Below are 15,518 nucleotides of genomic sequence, written 5' to 3' on the forward strand. Positions count from 1 at the left end.
CTTTAAATAAAATAACATTTGATTAAAATAACCCAAAAACAAATAATCTTAATTAGGCTTCTTATGGGCCCTAAATGGGCCTTACTTATTATATAAAAACAAAACAGCTTTCGTGAAAAAAAAAAAAAAAAGAAATCGGAGAGAAGTTGAAAGCTTTTATTTTTACTTAATCACACTTTTACGGTTGCGCACCGTCGTGGTACCTCCACAGCTCCACTCTTTTCCTCAAAAACCCAAACTTCACGATTTGAGTGTTTTAATTCTTGTTTTTTCTTTTTCTTTTTCCGGCTAAAAAAAAAATATCTTACAGCGTGTTATTATTATTATAAATATCAGTCCGCCTCCCCAAGGTTCCGTCTTCTCATAGTATTCAGTTGTGCCTCTTTCATCATCTGATCATCGGATCTCTTTGGTAATTTACTTTTACTTAAACACGCATCTTTATAAACGCCATAGCCCTAACTTACCGCTGTGTAGTGACTGGAGTAGAGAGAGTCATCTCATCTAGGGTTTATAGTTTGGAGAATTTAGAACGCATCAAGGAGGTGTTTTTTATTTATTTATTTACTTTAATTGTTAGCGCTATTTAGGGATTTTGGAATTCTTGGGTCTTCTTTTGTAATGGCTAGATTGATTATTCCTTGTCGAAGTTCATCTCTGGCGAGGTTCAATCTTCTGGGTTTGGTTTCTCATGCTCCTGTTATTACCCTTTTAACCTCTCTCTCTCTTTTTTTTTTTTTTTCAGTTATAAGAAACTGATTAATACACGTCTGTAGATGTAAACTTGTATTTTGGATCGATTCTGAACTATCGGAATGAAAAATAAATTAACTTGAATTTTTCTGTTCGAATTGTATGTTTTTGTTACTTTTGAGTTCGCTTGTGTATTCAAAACCTTTGTGTAGGATTAATAAAATGTTCTTGATTCTTGTATTCCTCTATGACCTTTTTTTTTTTTTTTTCTTTCTGTTTTTTTGTTTGATTTAGGGTTTTACTCAATCATCTTCTCAGATTTTTGCATATGTTGTGATTTTTTTTTTAATCAGATGAGTGTGGCGAGCGATTCTCCAGTGCATTCCTCAAGTAGTGATGATCTTGCTGCTTTCCTTGATGCTGAATTGGACTCTGCCTCTGATGCTTCGTCTGACTCCTTACCCAGCGAAGAAGCTGAAGATGATACTGAAGCTTCCAATCATGAGTATATTCAACTCTCATCTGGTCTTATTACATTATTTTTGATTGGAATCTTCAAACTCTACTAGTATTTACAGTGTGTGCTATCTTTTCTCAATCATCTTTTAGGTCAAAGAGTCGAAAGTTTGAGCATTTGGAAACTGTTGAGGAAGTAGAGATTGAAGGTGAAGCTCTCTCTTTCTTCAGCCTTATTTTGCTGTCTTCTCATTTGTTCTGGTATATTGAATTTTGAATCTGTTTATGCTTGCAGAAGCTTCTTCAAGCAAGGGAGAATGCGAGCATCCAGGTTCGTTTGGAAACATGTGCTTTGTCTGTGGGCAAAAATTGGAAGAAACTGGTGTTTCGTTTAGATATATACACAAGGTAAGCCAATCTAATTCGATTACCTTACAAATATCACAGAACAGAATCAAGTCTTAGGTTTTTTTTTATTAATGAGCTTTGGGAATGCTGTGTTCTTAGGAAATGAGGCTCAATCAAGATGAGATCTCCAGGTTGCGTGATTCAGATATGAGATTCTTGCAACGCCAGCGGAAGCTGTATTTAGTTCTCGATCTAGATCACACGCTGCTTAATTCTACCATATTAAGGGACCTGAAACCAGAGGAGGAATACTTGAATAGCCATACTCATTCTCTTCAAGGTGACATACTCTGCTACATTGTTTTGCTTTTCTTCAAATGGTTGTATGTGTTGTATTTCTAACAATTTTTGGATTTTTGTTTGAAAATCTCAGATGTTTCCGGAGGTAGTCTTTTCAGGATGGAATTTATGCACATGATGACCAAACTGAGGCCGTTTGTTCAGTCATTTCTAAAAGAAGCCAGTGAGATGTTTGTGATGTACATATACACAATGGGAGATAGGCCATATGCGCGACAGATGGCGAAGCTACTGGACCCCAAAGGAGAGTACTTTGGTGATCGGATCATTTCTCGGGATGACGGCACGGTGAGACATCAAAAGAGTCTAGATGTGGTGCTTGGACAAGAAAGTGCTGTTCTGATTCTTGACGATACAGAGAATGTAAGTATGTTGTGTAATTTGTCATTGTTTCATGTAACTTGTAATCATGTTATACTTGGTTGGACGCACAGGCGTGGCCAAATCACAAGGACAATTTGATCGTGATAGAGAGGTATCACTTTTTCGCTTCGAGCTGCAGACAGTTTGATCACAAATACAAGTCTCTGTCGGAGTTGAAGAGCGATGAGAGTGAACCCGATGGAGCACTTGCAACTGTCCTGAAAGTCATAAAACAAGCACATGCTCTTTTCTTTGAGGTATGCCCATATATATACACACTGAATCTTAAGAAAACTTGTCTTTTGCCTAGTTGGGGTTTTTGATTATTATTCGTTTTTTTTCAGAATGTGGATGAAGACATATCTAATAAAGATGTTAGGTTGATGCTGAAACAAGTGCGTAAAGAGATACTTAAAGGATGTAAAGTAGTGTTCAGTCGGGTGTTCCCAACCAAGGCAAAGCCAGAAGATCACCCTCTGTGGAAAATGGCTGAGGAACTGGGAGCAACCTGCGCAACTGAAGTCGATGCTTCAGTGACACACGTGGTAGCTATGGAGATGGGAACAGAGAAGGCACGTTGGGCTGTGAGAGAGAAGAAGTTTGTGGTGCATAGAGGATGGATAGATGCAGCTAACTACCTGTGGAAGAAGCAGCCAGAAGAGAACTTCAGTTTAGAGCAGCTCAAGAAGCAACAAGGAACAACGGAAGAAGAGTGATGATATATGTAACCAATGAGAAAGAAGAAGTGATAAACTTTGTTGTTTAATTGATTATGAAGTAAAGTTTTGTAACCTTAGTACATTTGTATCTCTGATCTTTTTGATATTCCAACCAAGATACTAATTTTTGAATGATACGAAATCTCTTCTGTTGTTTCATTGGCTTCGTCTATGCTTGTTTGACAAGGTGTGTGTTATTATCTGCCGACTACTTTGTTGGGCCGGGCATAAATGGGCCGTATATTAATGTCCGTCGTCTAGTTTTATTTGTTTTGTTTGGTGTTTATTTGGCTCTGTTTCTGTTTCCCCGTCGTGTTCGCTCGCGTAGACATGGCTGTGGATACTTACGCGTCGTCGAACCCTAATGAGGTTCATGAGGATGTTCTTCAGAAAGCTAGAGATGCTTGCTACAAGGTCTGTCTTTCCTATTTCTCTCTGTGATTCTGATTCTGATTCAGTGATTAGGGTATAAATGGTTGGGGAGTGATCCTTTGATTGTGGCAGGCCAGAGATGCTTTTTACTCTTGTCTTGAAAAGGAATCTGGTAAAAAGCCAACTGAAATCGCGACCGTGGGTCTTCTCTACCCTAAGGAGTGTAGCAATTCTAGAACCCAATTCGTCAACAACTGTCGCTCCTCTTGGGTTACTACTCTCTCTTTCTTTCAATTAGTTTGCAAATTTCTTCAATTTGGGATTTTTTTTTTTTTGATTTTAATGGAAGGAGTGGGGAGTTTTGCAGGTGAAGCATTTCGATAGGGAGTACTGTAGGAACAAGAGAGTTCAAAGGCTGTTGGATGATGGAGATGAGAGGAAAGGTCCAATGTCACTTCCTCAGCCTTACACTTTCAAGCCTTCTCCTTCAACTTAGTTTCCTTCCTTTCCTGGTACTTTGTTGAATTCTTACTCAATCTATCTTTTTTTGACTTCAATCTCTGATTCTTCTTTAATTTGTCTTATCTTTGCATACTTCTTCCCTTCTCAGGTGTTAAGGAGTCTATGTTGAGGAAGAAGATTTACAATGGCCAAATACTGTTTCTGAATCATGAGAGTTATTTTCTTTGCCTATAGTTTTAGATCGTATTTGACTTGTAAGCCTTTTAACATGGGAATCAAGTGTGGCTCATTTGAATTCAAGAACCTGATTGTTTGCTTTTTGTGTCTATTGCCAAAAACGTTTGTTGATCAATCTGCAAGCATCTAGTATACAATATGCTGAGGTTTATATTTACATATGTAGTACCTGATTGTTTGGTTGTTGAGCTATTGAAGCAGTTAGTTATAGACTTGATTTGTTCATCAGTGTTCCTGAAACTTTTGGAATTTTAGGAGTGTTTGTGTGCTTTCCTCTGCATCTAATGGACAAAGGTTTAATTCACAGTTTTCGTATCCAAAAATAGCCGGGCCGATTCAAGAATTTGGGCCTATCTATAGTTAGTTAGTTATGAGAGAGTGGAAGCTCCAACTTGGATATATTATACTGGTTCCACGATTGAGCAAAAACACTGTTACATAACACGTTGACACAACGATTTGGGAAGGTAGTGGGACGCATGTCTCTTACTTTACGGTCCCACCATCCCTACACGTATACGAGTGTTCTGTCTTGTCGGTTATGTTCTTTGTGTAATTGTTTTTATATTATTTTTTCTTAACAGTGAAAATAGTAAAATGATTTGGATATGAATGTTTGACTTAAACTGAGAAAGATGAAACACATGAGTATCCTCTATGGTTCAGGCCTTGGAGGCAGCAGATACATCATCCATAGTCGAGGAGGCTTCAGGTGCAGCAACTGCTGCTGCTACATTTGCATCCTCTGCTGCGACGGGAGTGGAGATGGGGTGGAAGAGAGATCCACGAGAGTGAGTGCTTGAGGATGATATCGCGGTTGCTAGAGAGATGGGCATCAAGCAAAGCCCCTTTCCTTGAAGGTACTGCATTGCTGATCCCATGTCTTCTTCCATCAGTTTTGCTACCCTCTGTTCTGTTGACCTTAAGCTCTCATTGGATGATCCTGTCGCGTTTCCATTCCCGTTTACGCCATTGCAAGGTGCAGTGAGGGCGTTGAGCCTCCCTCCTGCCTACATTACCAAAAACCATGACGATGATGATTATGAATGATGATTTGGTAATTCCACTATAGACAGATATAGAAAGCCATAAGGGACTAAGAAATTGACCTCGGCGGAGAGACCATTGAGGCGTGGACCAACTGCACCTGCACCTCCCAATCTGCTCATGCTTAGTACTTTGACTTGAAGCTGAAGGAACCTAACATACTCGATGATCTCATCCAACATTGATGCCTTATCCGTCTGGATCGCATCATCAACCAATTCAGTTATCATGCTAGATCCAGGACAAGAGTCATATTAAATCAGGTCAGAAAAATGAGTACCTTGTTGGTGTTAGGAACCAGTTCTTGAAGAGACTTCATACGCTCTGCAATGCGTTCCCTCCTTAGCTGTTCAAAACCAAACAATTAAAAACACAAAATTAGAGAAGAAACGAGATGGGGAGGAAGTGAATAGTGAGATACCCGCTCAGCAATGCTGTGAGGATCGGTGGCTTGGCCTCTCCTTGCTCGCACCCTTGGCTTTTGACGAGCAACAGGTGCGCTGGTGGTCGAGACGGTCCCTTGTGCTTGTAACCCATCTTGGCTGCCAATTGTTGGACCACCTGACTCCTACAATTGACAAAAACAAGAACAACACAAAAGGATCAGAAACATTCATAGGTTTTGGAGTACTGATCATGTATGGATCAATGTGATATAGTTTGGTACCTGAGGGTGATGGAACTGGTCAGGGAAAGGGGTGTCGACGGAGAGAGCGTGGAAGAGAGAGTTTGGTGGCGGAGGAGGAGGAGGAAGAGATGGATCCCAGCAAGGAGGGAGAGAAGAGAGCATAGACATGGAATCAAGAAAAAAGTCATTGTTTTGGTTTATGAACTCTCCCTTTCCTTCTCCATTCCCATTCTCCATCTCTTCTTCTTCTTCTGTCGTCTTCCTCTGTTCCCTCCCCATTTTTATTCTTTTCAAAAAATTTTGATTTCTAATTTTTTAATTTACTGGCCGTTTCATTTATCCTCTTTTAATATTTTACTCTCAATAAATAAATATATATTTTATATTAATATGTGTCTCGAATCTCTTAAATAGTTATCTTACTAAAGTCGTATACGTCGCCGGCCTCTTTGTATATTTGTTTTTTTATTTGCTGTTAATTATCCTAAAATCCAATTCTCTATTTAATCGAATCTGTTATTCTATACAATCCATTTTTTTTTGTTTTCCATTTCTTTCAAACTTTTTAATTTTAATATCTTGAAAACACTTCGCCCTTTCGAATATTTAATTGCATTAAACATACTTTAAAAACAAATGTATGCAAAAAAAACAAAAAACAAAAAACAAAAATTATAACAGAATGAGAGAAACATCCCGAACTAAATGATAGGCCCAACCTATACAGAGAAATTATTTGGCCCAACAAGATTGAAATAGCCCACTTCATTCCAGCTGTATAATATAAAATTTCTTAAATTATCTCTCTTTTCCACATTGTCTTTCTCTTCGATCCCTGAAAACAAAAATCAAAACACCGACCTAAATTGATCGGAAACCTAGAGGTCTTCGTATTGCACAGCCACCATGATGCACAGCCGGCGCCAGATCTTAGTTAAATCCCCAGACTTTAATCGGACCATCGCTCTCCAATTGGATCCGGCGCAATCTGTATTAACTCTTTCGGGTATCACTTCTTTACTCGAATCGTCGTCGTCGCATCGTAATTCGTTATCGGATTTTTGCGTTGCTCTAGATGGGAAGCTTTTGAATGGCTCTACACGGATCCAAGTATCTAAGCTTCCTTCTTTCTCCATGCTCACTCTTTACCCTCGCCTCCGTGGAGGTGGAGGAGATGGCGGTGCGACGGGAGCCGAGTCTCGTGATTGTTACCTCAATATGTACGCCGAGAAGAAACCTGACAAGGTTGATCCGAATGAGCAGAGGCTCTCTAAATGGTTGAATTGTGCTTTGTCTAACGAACCTTTGGCTGAGCCTTGCGTGATTGATCTCCTCGGGAACTTGTTTAATAAAGAAGCTTTAGTTCATGCTCTGTTGTCTAAGAGGGTGCCTAAGCAATTCTCACACATTGAGGGTTTGAAAGATATGGTGAATATCAAGCTTACACCTGTTGCTGGTTCTGATGGATCATCGCAAGATACCACTAGTTCCCAGTTTCAGTGTCCGGTCTCAGGTCTTGAATTCAATGGAAAGTACAAGTTTTTCGCTTTGAGGCGATGCGCACATGTGATGAGTTCGAAGGCGTTGAAGGAAGTGAAGTCTTCTTCGTGTTTGGTGTGTCACGCGGATGTCAAAGAGTCTGATAAGATTGTGATCAACGGTACAGAGGAGGAAGTGAGCTCGTTGAGGGAGAAGATGGAGGAGGAGAAAGCAAAGCTGAGAGAGAAGAAAGCAAAGCTGAGAGAGGAGAAGGCAAAGCTGAGAGAGATGAAAGGTGTCTCAAATAAGAGCCAGAACGGCACTGCTGTGGTGGCTGATACAGGAGCAAAGGTCGCAAAGATGGCTGATACAGGAGCTAAGGTTGCAAAGATGGCTGATACAGGAGCAAAGGTTGCAAAGATGGCTGATACAGGAGCAAAGGTCGCAAAGAGACAGATGGATGATGGGAATGTCAATGGCAATGGTATTACTGTGAAGAAATTCAAAGCGGCCGATAAAGTTCCGGTTAATGCTACCAAGGAAGTCTACGCTTCTCTCTTTACTTCCTCCAAGAAGAAGTCTGATTTCAGGGAGACTTACTCTTGCAGGTCTCTCCCTCTCGGTAGGAACTGATTTGTCGAAACAATGTTGTTTACCTACTTGCTTACTTCATTTGCTCTGTGATCTTTGTTCTGGTTATATTGATGTATCAACTTTCTATGTAATTTCGTCACTGGATTTTATAATGTTTCTCTTATTAGCTATTGGGAGAAAACATAACCATGTTTGCTTCCATCAACGGTGCTAAAACTAGGAAATTTGTATCATAAGCTGCAATTATAACAAGAGGGTATGTATGTTGTTTACAATCAATTCACGGACATGGCTTTGCAGCTCTAATCAAAATGTTGTAATCATCCAAAAACAGACAGCAGATTTGCACAAGCAGTTCACGAAAAGCCACAACTCAGTGACATAAAGACTAAAGAGCTCTCATTGGCTTAGCCGTGCCTCTCTTTTAAGCACCTGCGCAGCATGGATGTAAAGAAAGTAAATCAACTGGCAAGATTAAGGTTCTCCCAAAGAAGGTAAAACAACTGTCAGGAAAAGAGAGGAATGTAGGCATTATTAACCTCATCAGCAAACTTGATCAAAATGGTAGTCCGAGGACGTTGTTGTCCTTCAATGGGTACAAAATGAGCCGTTACCACAGCAGGAAACCCTGCGTTATCCAGAACTCCCTGCATAGAGGAAACCGTGGCTTTCTCATTCTTCTCTTCCTCTACCAATTAGATTTAAACCCCCTATTCATGAAGGGAGCACTCACCTTCACTATGCCGGCAACAAATGCCCCGCAGTTGAATGTTCCCATGTCTTTTGGAATCGAAATGAACCTACAATTTCAGATTTGTTATCAATTCCCTTGACCAAAAACAACTGACTATCTCTGACTATAGAGCTGGAGCAATCTATACCTGTTCACGAGAAGCTCTTTTTCACTTATCATATACTCATCTTCATGTTCTGTTCCCTTTTCAAGTGAATCAGCAACCTATGGCATATTCGATAAGGGCGAGTCAGAATCCATAAACAGGTATATACATGGAAAGGTTCAACAGCTAATTCAATTTGAAAGCACCCCTCACCTTTCCAAACAACACCTTCCACACTGTACTGTGAACGAAAGATAGAATTCCTAGTAACCGCGTCTCTCTTCGGTTGCCCTGAAACAATGAAACAATATATCCAATAAGACAAAACGACATTGAACTCCTTACAGCTCTTGCATGAACAAAACTTATAAGAAAGGAAAAATATACAAGTATCAGACTTTTTGGTAAAACACAACATACCTTCTCCCGGTTGCAAAGGAGCTCCAGAACTCGAGATCCAACTGCATACCCAGCATCCTCTAGTCTAAGAGACATCGAAAACACATTGTAGGGAGATGTGATGTGAATGATTCAGACTAAAAATACTAAGCAACCCAACCAGCTCACCTTCTCTCAAGTTCAGCTATATTGTCAACCTGGGTTTGATTGTACTGAACAAGCTCCGAGAATAAAAAAGCAAATGCGGTCAAGCTCACCTGCAACACAATTACAATTCCAAAAAAACAACTAAATTTTCAGAACATACTCGAAATCGAATGATCAAGCACACAATAAAGAGATCAAAAGCCGAGAGAGAGAGAGAGAGAGATTTGAATCGAATACACATCACAGCTATTAGATCCGGATCCAAATCGAAACAATGTTCTCAATTCCCATACTCGGCTCATTCTCAAATTTTATCAAGATGCAATTTTGATAGCAAAGGGTCCGAAATTGGAAGAGAAAAAGTGGATCTACCGGAGCAAAAAAGTTACCTCTTGTTTGCCTTTACTGAGAGGCTTGTCAAGCACGTTGGAGTACTGCTTCATCTTCCCAACTCCGATCATCTTTCTTCTTAAATTTTCAGGCAAGAACGAGCAGCCCAGAACCCTAAAGACAGAACCTTTCCGGTGAAAGTTTTTTTGCCGGTAAGAAGAATCTCAAAGATGTGCTTTTGTTTTTATTTTTTCAACCTTGGTTTGTCTTCGGTTTGATCAAAGTACAAAAAAAAAAAAAAAAAAAAGAGTTACCAATATTTTAATGATATTTAATAATCGCATTAAAATCCTAATCTGGGTAGGAAAAGTAAAAAAGTAAAATAAGTAAATAAATAAAAAGGCGATGATAAAAAGGAGGAGCCGAGACCTTGAGAGAAGAAAGCCCTTAGCTTAGAGCTTCCTTCACCGTCTCTCTCTCTTTCATTCGAAATCCGCGTTCAATCTATATCACACTCCAATGGACGAAGACGACGAGTTCGGAGATCTATATTCCGACGTTCTCCAGCCGTTTCAACCTCCCGTTGTTCTTCCTCCTCCTCCGCCTCCTCTTCTTCCTCACCGTTCAATCGACCTTAACCTCCGATCCCAAGATCAAGATGTCGCGGAAGCGAATTCAGCTCCAGTCTCTAGGGTTTCGAACAACGATGCTTTCAAATTATCATCATCCATCACTCTCTCTCACGACACCACGACGACGACGTCTCGTCCTCAAGCAATTGGCGACGGCGGCGGAGACGATAAGGACATGAGCTTTGATATCGAAGAACCCGAGGCCGATTCCACGCCTACGATTCCTGGTCTTTTCGTTTCCGCTTCTGAACCTGGTTTGTCTACTACAGATCGAGGCGTTTCTCAAGTTACGACAAGGATTGAGCAGGTTGGTGGTGGCGGCGGCGGCGGCGGAGATGGAGGATATGGAGGACAAGGAGAAGGAGATGATTGGGATAGCGACAGTGAAGATGATTTGCAGATAGTGTTGAATGCGAGTAATCGCAACGTCATGATCGGAGGAGCTGATAGAAGATCAAGAATGGGAGACAACGAAGATGACGATGATGAAGATGATGATGAAGACCCACTTGTTATAGTGGCTGACACGGATCCTAATCAACCTATGGAGGAGCAGCTTTGGGGAGAAGATGGTCTGCAAGGCGTTGAAGGAGATGGCAAAGATGGAGGAGAAGCTGGTAAAGGGACTGGACCTGGAGGTGCTACTGGACCGCCTAAAGCTGGATATAGCAGTCATGGGTATCATCATCCGTTTCATTCTCAGTTTAAGGTCAGTGTCGATGCAACACTGTTGTCACTGGTCAGATTACTTAGTAGTAGCTCGGGTTCTTGTCCTGACCCTGTTTTAGTTTTCTTTAATTACGTGTGCATATATTATCCTTTGTACTTGTACCTAAACCAGAATGCAATGCAGAGTGTGTTAATCAAAGAGAAATTGGAGTCTGCTTCTAGATCTTGACATAACCATCTCTTTACTTGTTTACCAAAAGCTGGGTGTTTGGTCATAAAATTAAGAATGTGAAAAGGGAGATTATATAACCTAATCACTTCCTCTCGTCTATATGGCTATCCTACACCACCATCAATTACGCTGTTCAAGAGTTTTTTTTTTTTTTTGTTTGAAAATTCCTTACAGTTAGTAATTGAAGAAGACGAAGAATAACAACTTCTTGAGACCCTAACTGACTTTATTATGAAGCCAACATCACATCAAAGATTTTATGTTTTCTTTTTGATTAGTCATACCAAAGTTACGAGTATTGAAACCGAAACAATAAGGGTCGTATTAATTTACTTGACATATACATATCTTTCTCTTGCAGTATGTAAGACCAGGGGCAGCCCCTATTCCTGGAGGTGCTCCACCTACTGGTGGGATCACAGGTCAAGTTCGTCCACCCGCCAACCTTGGTCCTATGGTTGGTCGTGGCAGAGGAGATTGGCGTCCACTGGTAATGAGGAATGCTTCTGCTGCACAGAAAGGCTTCCACCAGTCTTGGGGTGGTAATACAGCTGGGCGGGGACTGGACTTTACTCTTCCCTCTCACAAGTACCTTTTTTATCTGTTCGGACTAATATACATATGCATATCAATCTATTTTACTTATTTGTTCTCTGACGTTGGATTGTACCAAGTTTTTATTTGTGCAGATCTTTATTTCTTTTATTTGATGTCTACTCTTTTGTTTTTTTTAGGACTATATTTGAGGTCGACATAGAGAGTTTCGAGGAAAAGCCTTGGAGATATCCAGGAGTTGAAATGACAGACTACTTCAACTTTGGACTAAATGAGGAGAGCTGGAAAGATTATTGCCAACAGCTGGTAATTAATAATAACTGTGTTTCATACCCTTATGTCAGCAGATTAAGAGCACTATGATGAGCATCTTTTAATTTCATACAGGACCAACACCGTATAGAGACCACGATGCAAAGCAGAATACGTGTTTATGAAAGCGGTAGAACGGATCAGGTAAAGTGGATCTTGGCATTTGTTGTGGCGCTTACAAGTTGATTATTCTTCTCAGACAGACGATATTTTGTCTACATCAGATACAATGCATTCCTAATCAATCTTTTGTACAATGACAGGGTTATGATCCAGATCTACCCCCAGAGTTAGCTGCAGCAACGGGAGCGCAGGGTGTTCCTGTTGATTCTTCAAATGTAGTGAAGCCAGACTCAGTTCAAGGTGATTCAGCTAAAGTGCCAGCCAATGTTCGACCTTCACTAGTATGTTTTCTCCTTCCTTTCCTCTCATTGTTAAGTAGCCTTGTCAATATGTGGTTCATTATATTGTACAGAACAGCTGTAACACCTGAACATTTTGCTTGTCAGTTTTTAAATCTTGAGTGTATTTTTTGAATTTGCTTTCTCACAGCCCCCTGGAAGACCTATACCTGTGGAAACTGGTTCTGGTGAACGTCTGCCATCCATTGATACGCGGGCTCCTCGAATGCGGGATCTAGATGCTATCATTGAGGTTGAACATGCTTCAAATTTGTCTTGATTTTGGTTTACTTGCGAGGCATCTTTGCATGCTGTATTCTGACTGCTACTAACTGATAATGATTATGCTGCCAGATTGTATGTCACGATCCGCATGAGGATGAGCCCTCAGGTGAAAATGGTGCAGATCAAGCTGATAGTAGCCTTCCTGGAGAAAATGTCCCAGTTGAGACTAGTTATGTTCAGAGCCGGAGATCTGACTCGGAATCTGCTGAACGTAGTCCTGCCCAGGATGAGTCACGTAAAGATCTTCCCACAAAGCAAGACGATGAGATCTCTAGAAGCACGGATGATAGTGGTCAGAGTTTTCGTTCATCGTCTCCTGTTGGAGACAGAGGCACAAGGTCATCAAGTGTTGATCGTGAAGATGTGGGAGGTGAAGTTGGCAAAGATGCTGAGATGGAGGAGGCGCATAAAATGAGTTCTATAGTTCCTCAGTCAGCAGTTCAAGAAGATGATGTAGGGGAATCAAAGACGGAGAGAAGTAGTGAAAGCAGCAAAGCAAGATCTGGAAATCATAGAGATTATCAGCGATTAAAGGATGGTGCAGAAGAGGAAGTTATTCAAGATAAGCATTATGCTCGACCAGCTAACAATAGGAAACATCACGATAACAATGCACCACATCAGAATAGAAAGAATCCAGACAGAGGGAAGGAAATGGAAAGAACACGAGCGGCGAGCAAAGGTGGTAGAGAGAATTCTAATCCCCACATGGAGGTTGATTCTAGTTATATGTACTCAATTCCAAATCGCGAGGATTTTGATAAAAGAAAAGAGCGAGATGTTGACGGCGGGGTCTGGCACAGGAAAGAGGATGACCCATATAGTAGAAGAGGTGGGGCTGAAGGATCTAGAAAAAAGGATCATGAAGATGATCTGGGCTCTAGACAGAGGAGTAAAATGCGAGATAATGACATACGCAGCAAAGATGACCATATTCCTTCCAGAAAGCATATGGATGATATTGCTAGAAATACTTATGAAGTGGATGATCACATTAGCAAGAGGAGGAAGGATGAAGAATACTTGAGAAGAAGCCGGCCTGAAAAAAATGAAATTTCATATGGTCAAAGAGAATCAATCAGCCGCTTGAAACGAGAACGTGATGATAGGTTGGAGCATCAAAAGAGAGATTTCCAACATAAAATCAGAGATGATTTTGACGACCACAGTTCTCTCAGGCACAGGGATGATTTCTATATGCAGAGAGATGGAAACGAGAGGTTGAGGGCGCGTGAGGATTTGGATAAATTGAAGCTAACACACGAGGATGGTTTATCAGCACGAGGAAGAGAGAGGCAGGTGGCTGTAAGGGCCCACAGAGGTTCAGAAGACCGATCATCTAGGATGAAGGATGAGTATAAAGTCTCTGACAAAGAGCATCTCACCAAAGATACAACAAGGCATACTAAACAGATTAAGAGAAGGGACTACGCTGGCGAAGAAAGTTCTTCCCATCATAGAGGATATGAAGACTTCTCTGCACGCGCAGACGACATTGTTAGCAATGAGAAGAAACCAAGGCAGGAGAGGACAGGTGCTAAAAGTGACAAGGTTATTGATACTTTGGATGGCCAGCGATTGCAAGACAGAAAACATAAAGATTCTAGACGAAAAATTAAAGAACAGCGAGAAGGCTCAGAATCATTGAGGAGCAAGCAAGGGGAGCAAAATGGCAATTCCGTAGTGACAGTATGCTCCACAGCCTATAATTTTATTTTTCTATTTTCATCCAAGTTTTGAAACTGAACACAACATGGTTATCGTGAATGCAAATATACCTTGTCAAGTTTTTTTGTTCTGTTGCCTAACTTACCTAAGATATCTCATGGTTTGATCACTTTTTTCTGTTTCACGGTCATACTGATGTTTCTTTCATTCCTTTCAGGGCTCAAAAGGAACCAGTGAAGCAAGGAATTGCAGGAGTGAGATCCCACAGCAGCCTAACGCCACCAAAAGACACAGGGAAAACGCATCCCCTGGTGATGAGCTACACGATTCAAAGAGAGGACGTACAAAATTGGAGCGTTGGGCAAGCCACAAAGAGAGAGATGATGCTGTCTCTGCCAAGTCATCATCCATTTCCACAAAACTTCAAGAGAACGAAAAAACTACTAATGGCCGGCTTAATGAACCTGTTCCTGGATCTATTGGCAAGAATCGGGATGTAACTGAAGAGAAAAGTGGTCATGACCTTGCAGAGACCAAAGATGGAAGCGAGAAGGGACCAGGAGACCGGCACTTGGACACGGTTGAGAAACTCAAGAAACGAAGTGAAAGGTTCAGGCTTCCGATGCCCACGGAGAAAGACACTACGGGAGTAAAGAGAATGGAGTCTGAGACGCTGCCCTCTGCAAAAATAGAAGGCCCTGTGGATTCAGAGGTGAAAGTGGAACGGCCAGCAAGGAAAAGACGGTGGACAAGTAGCTGAGAGTCATAAAGTGGAATTGAAATAAAAAGCGAGGAATAAGTGGCTCTCTTCGGCTTGGTTGAGGGACAGTTTGATTCTCCATGTAGCTTCCGATGCTTAAACAAATGACATGAGATTCTCCCATCCCACGGAGCAGTTGTGGCAGTAATGCGATGGAGGATCAATCTCAATGGAGATTAATTAGTAGACTAGGGAGAGTGTGTGTGGGAGGAGCTAAGTTGTGTAAGAATAGGGAGAGAATACGCATAAGGATGACTCGAGAGAATACTCTTGTAGTAGTTGATGTAACTTTTGTCAAAGATTATTGGTCTTTTAGTTTTGTTCTTATACTAAAGCGCCTCTGGCGAGGGCGAGAATATTTTAAACGAATACAAAACGGCACTGTATTATATATATAATGTAGTAATTTTGTTACTGTCTTGTAATCCTTTGACGACTTGATCATTGGTGTTTGCCTTTTTGCAAGTAAACAATGTCGAGAGAGCAAGAACTATGAGAGTAGAGAATGCATGGTGGAGAAGGTTTGTAAAT

General features: G+C 40.9%; 6 protein-coding genes across 9 annotated transcripts; 4 read left to right on the plus strand and 2 right to left on the minus strand.

Moving 5' to 3' along the window:
• The first annotated feature begins 89 nt into the window (after positions 1–89).
• LOC104761891 (RNA polymerase II C-terminal domain phosphatase-like 4) lies at positions 90–3,098 on the plus strand. The gene is made up of 8 exons (XM_010485058.3): positions 90–412; positions 1,047–1,198; positions 1,303–1,358; positions 1,445–1,557; positions 1,657–1,837; positions 1,931–2,220; positions 2,292–2,477; positions 2,565–3,098. The coding sequence occupies exons 2-8, from the start codon at positions 1,047–1,049 to the stop codon at positions 2,934–2,936; spliced, it is 1,350 nt and encodes a 449-aa protein (XP_010483360.2). The 5' UTR covers positions 90–412; the 3' UTR covers positions 2,937–3,098.
• Positions 3,099–3,194: 96 nt separating this feature from the next.
• LOC104761895 (uncharacterized) lies at positions 3,195–4,125 on the plus strand. The gene is made up of 4 exons (XM_010485061.3): positions 3,195–3,353; positions 3,444–3,581; positions 3,679–3,823; positions 3,922–4,125. Exons 1-3 carry the CDS (start codon positions 3,270–3,272, stop codon positions 3,805–3,807), a joined length of 351 nt encoding a protein of 116 aa, XP_010483363.1. The 5' UTR covers positions 3,195–3,269; the 3' UTR covers positions 3,808–3,823; positions 3,922–4,125.
• A 268-nt stretch (positions 4,126–4,393) lies between these two features.
• Positions 4,394–5,989, minus strand: LOC104761896 (transcription factor LRL3). Its single transcript, XM_010485062.3, has 5 exons — positions 5,725–5,989; positions 5,479–5,625; positions 5,338–5,403; positions 5,120–5,254; positions 4,394–5,020 (listed from the first exon to the last, which is right to left on the minus strand). Exons 1-5 carry the CDS (start codon positions 5,962–5,964, stop codon positions 4,673–4,675), a joined length of 936 nt encoding a protein of 311 aa, XP_010483364.1. The 5' UTR covers positions 5,965–5,989; the 3' UTR covers positions 4,394–4,672.
• Positions 5,990–6,486: 497 nt separating this feature from the next.
• LOC104761897 (uncharacterized) lies at positions 6,487–7,959 on the plus strand. The gene has a single exon (XM_010485063.3). The coding sequence runs from the start codon at positions 6,592–6,594 to the stop codon at positions 7,795–7,797; it is 1,206 nt and encodes a 401-aa protein (XP_010483365.2). The 5' UTR covers positions 6,487–6,591; the 3' UTR covers positions 7,798–7,959.
• A 23-nt stretch (positions 7,960–7,982) lies between these two features.
• LOC104761898 (uncharacterized) lies at positions 7,983–9,780 on the minus strand. Of its 4 annotated transcripts, none has more exons than XM_010485065.2 (8): positions 9,533–9,780; positions 9,165–9,253; positions 9,018–9,081; positions 8,811–8,888; positions 8,640–8,716; positions 8,492–8,558; positions 8,298–8,405; positions 7,983–8,190 (listed from the first exon to the last, which is right to left on the minus strand). In XM_010485065.2, exons 1-8 carry the CDS (start codon positions 9,602–9,604, stop codon positions 8,158–8,160), a joined length of 588 nt encoding a protein of 195 aa, XP_010483367.1. In that variant the 5' UTR covers positions 9,605–9,780; the 3' UTR covers positions 7,983–8,157. The 4 variants fall into 4 exon arrangements, with proteins under 4 accessions (XP_010483367.1, XP_087355266.1, XP_087355267.1 ...); XM_087499140.1 differs by having other exon boundaries at positions 8,811–8,946; positions 9,533–9,760; XM_087499141.1 differs by having other exon boundaries at positions 8,811–8,937; positions 9,533–9,753.
• A 50-nt stretch (positions 9,781–9,830) lies between these two features.
• On the plus strand, positions 9,831–15,401 carry LOC104761899 (FIP1[V]-like protein). Its single transcript, XM_010485066.3, has 8 exons — positions 9,831–10,814; positions 11,368–11,594; positions 11,741–11,867; positions 11,949–12,017; positions 12,137–12,277; positions 12,426–12,527; positions 12,629–14,248; positions 14,445–15,401. The coding sequence occupies exons 1-8, from the start codon at positions 9,993–9,995 to the stop codon at positions 14,985–14,987; spliced, it is 3,651 nt and encodes a 1,216-aa protein (XP_010483368.1). The 5' UTR covers positions 9,831–9,992; the 3' UTR covers positions 14,988–15,401.
• Positions 15,402–15,518: the final 117 nt, after the last annotated feature.

The sequence above is a fragment of the Camelina sativa genome, chromosome 18, assembly GCF_030686135.1.
Source record: "Camelina sativa cultivar CO46 ecotype springtype chromosome 18, ASM3068613v1".
In the NCBI taxonomy this organism is placed as follows: domain Eukaryota; kingdom Viridiplantae; phylum Streptophyta; class Magnoliopsida; order Brassicales; family Brassicaceae; genus Camelina; species Camelina sativa.

Bases quoted from the DNA above. Each gene is read 5' to 3' on its own strand.
- LOC104761897 (XM_010485063.3), top strand. From the start codon at position 6,592: ATGATGCACAGCCGGCGCCAGATCTTAGTTAAATCCCCAGACTTTAAT.
- LOC104761898 (XM_010485065.2), bottom strand. From the start codon at position 9,604: ATGATCGGAGTTGGGAAGATGAAGCAGTACTCCAACGTGCTTGACAAG. The intron at 8,406-8,491 runs GTGAGTGCTCCC...TCCTCTATGCAG, and splicing joins TTGTTGCCGGCATAGTGAAG to GGAGTTCTGGATAACGCAGG. The intron at 8,191-8,297 runs GTTAATAATGCC...CATGCTGCGCAG, and splicing joins TGATCAAGTTTGCTGATGAG to GTGCTTAAAAGAGAGGCACG.
- LOC104761891 (XM_010485058.3), top strand. From the start codon at position 1,047: ATGAGTGTGGCGAGCGATTCTCCAGTGCATTCCTCAAGTAGTGATGAT. The intron at 1,838-1,930 runs GTGACATACTCT...TGAAAATCTCAG, and splicing joins CCATACTCATTCTCTTCAAG to ATGTTTCCGGAGGTAGTCTT. The intron at 2,221-2,291 runs GTAAGTATGTTG...TTGGACGCACAG, and splicing joins TTCTTGACGATACAGAGAAT to GCGTGGCCAAATCACAAGGA.
- LOC104761895 (XM_010485061.3), top strand. From the start codon at position 3,270: ATGGCTGTGGATACTTACGCGTCGTCGAACCCTAATGAGGTTCATGAG. The intron at 3,354-3,443 runs GTCTGTCTTTCC...TGATTGTGGCAG, and splicing joins CTAGAGATGCTTGCTACAAG to GCCAGAGATGCTTTTTACTC. The intron at 3,582-3,678 runs GTTACTACTCTC...GGAGTTTTGCAG, and splicing joins ACAACTGTCGCTCCTCTTGG to GTGAAGCATTTCGATAGGGA.
- LOC104761896 (XM_010485062.3), bottom strand. From the start codon at position 5,964: ATGGGGAGGGAACAGAGGAAGACGACAGAAGAAGAAGAAGAGATGGAG. The intron at 5,404-5,478 runs GTATCTCACTAT...GGTTTTGAACAG, and splicing joins CTCACAGCATTGCTGAGCGG to CTAAGGAGGGAACGCATTGC. The intron at 5,021-5,119 runs GTCAATTTCTTA...TTGGTAATGTAG, and splicing joins TCAATGGTCTCTCCGCCGAG to GCAGGAGGGAGGCTCAACGC.
- LOC104761899 (XM_010485066.3), top strand. From the start codon at position 9,993: ATGGACGAAGACGACGAGTTCGGAGATCTATATTCCGACGTTCTCCAG. The intron at 12,018-12,136 runs GTAAAGTGGATC...GTACAATGACAG, and splicing joins AAAGCGGTAGAACGGATCAG to GGTTATGATCCAGATCTACC. The intron at 14,249-14,444 runs GTATGCTCCACA...CATTCCTTTCAG, and splicing joins ATGGCAATTCCGTAGTGACA to GGCTCAAAAGGAACCAGTGA.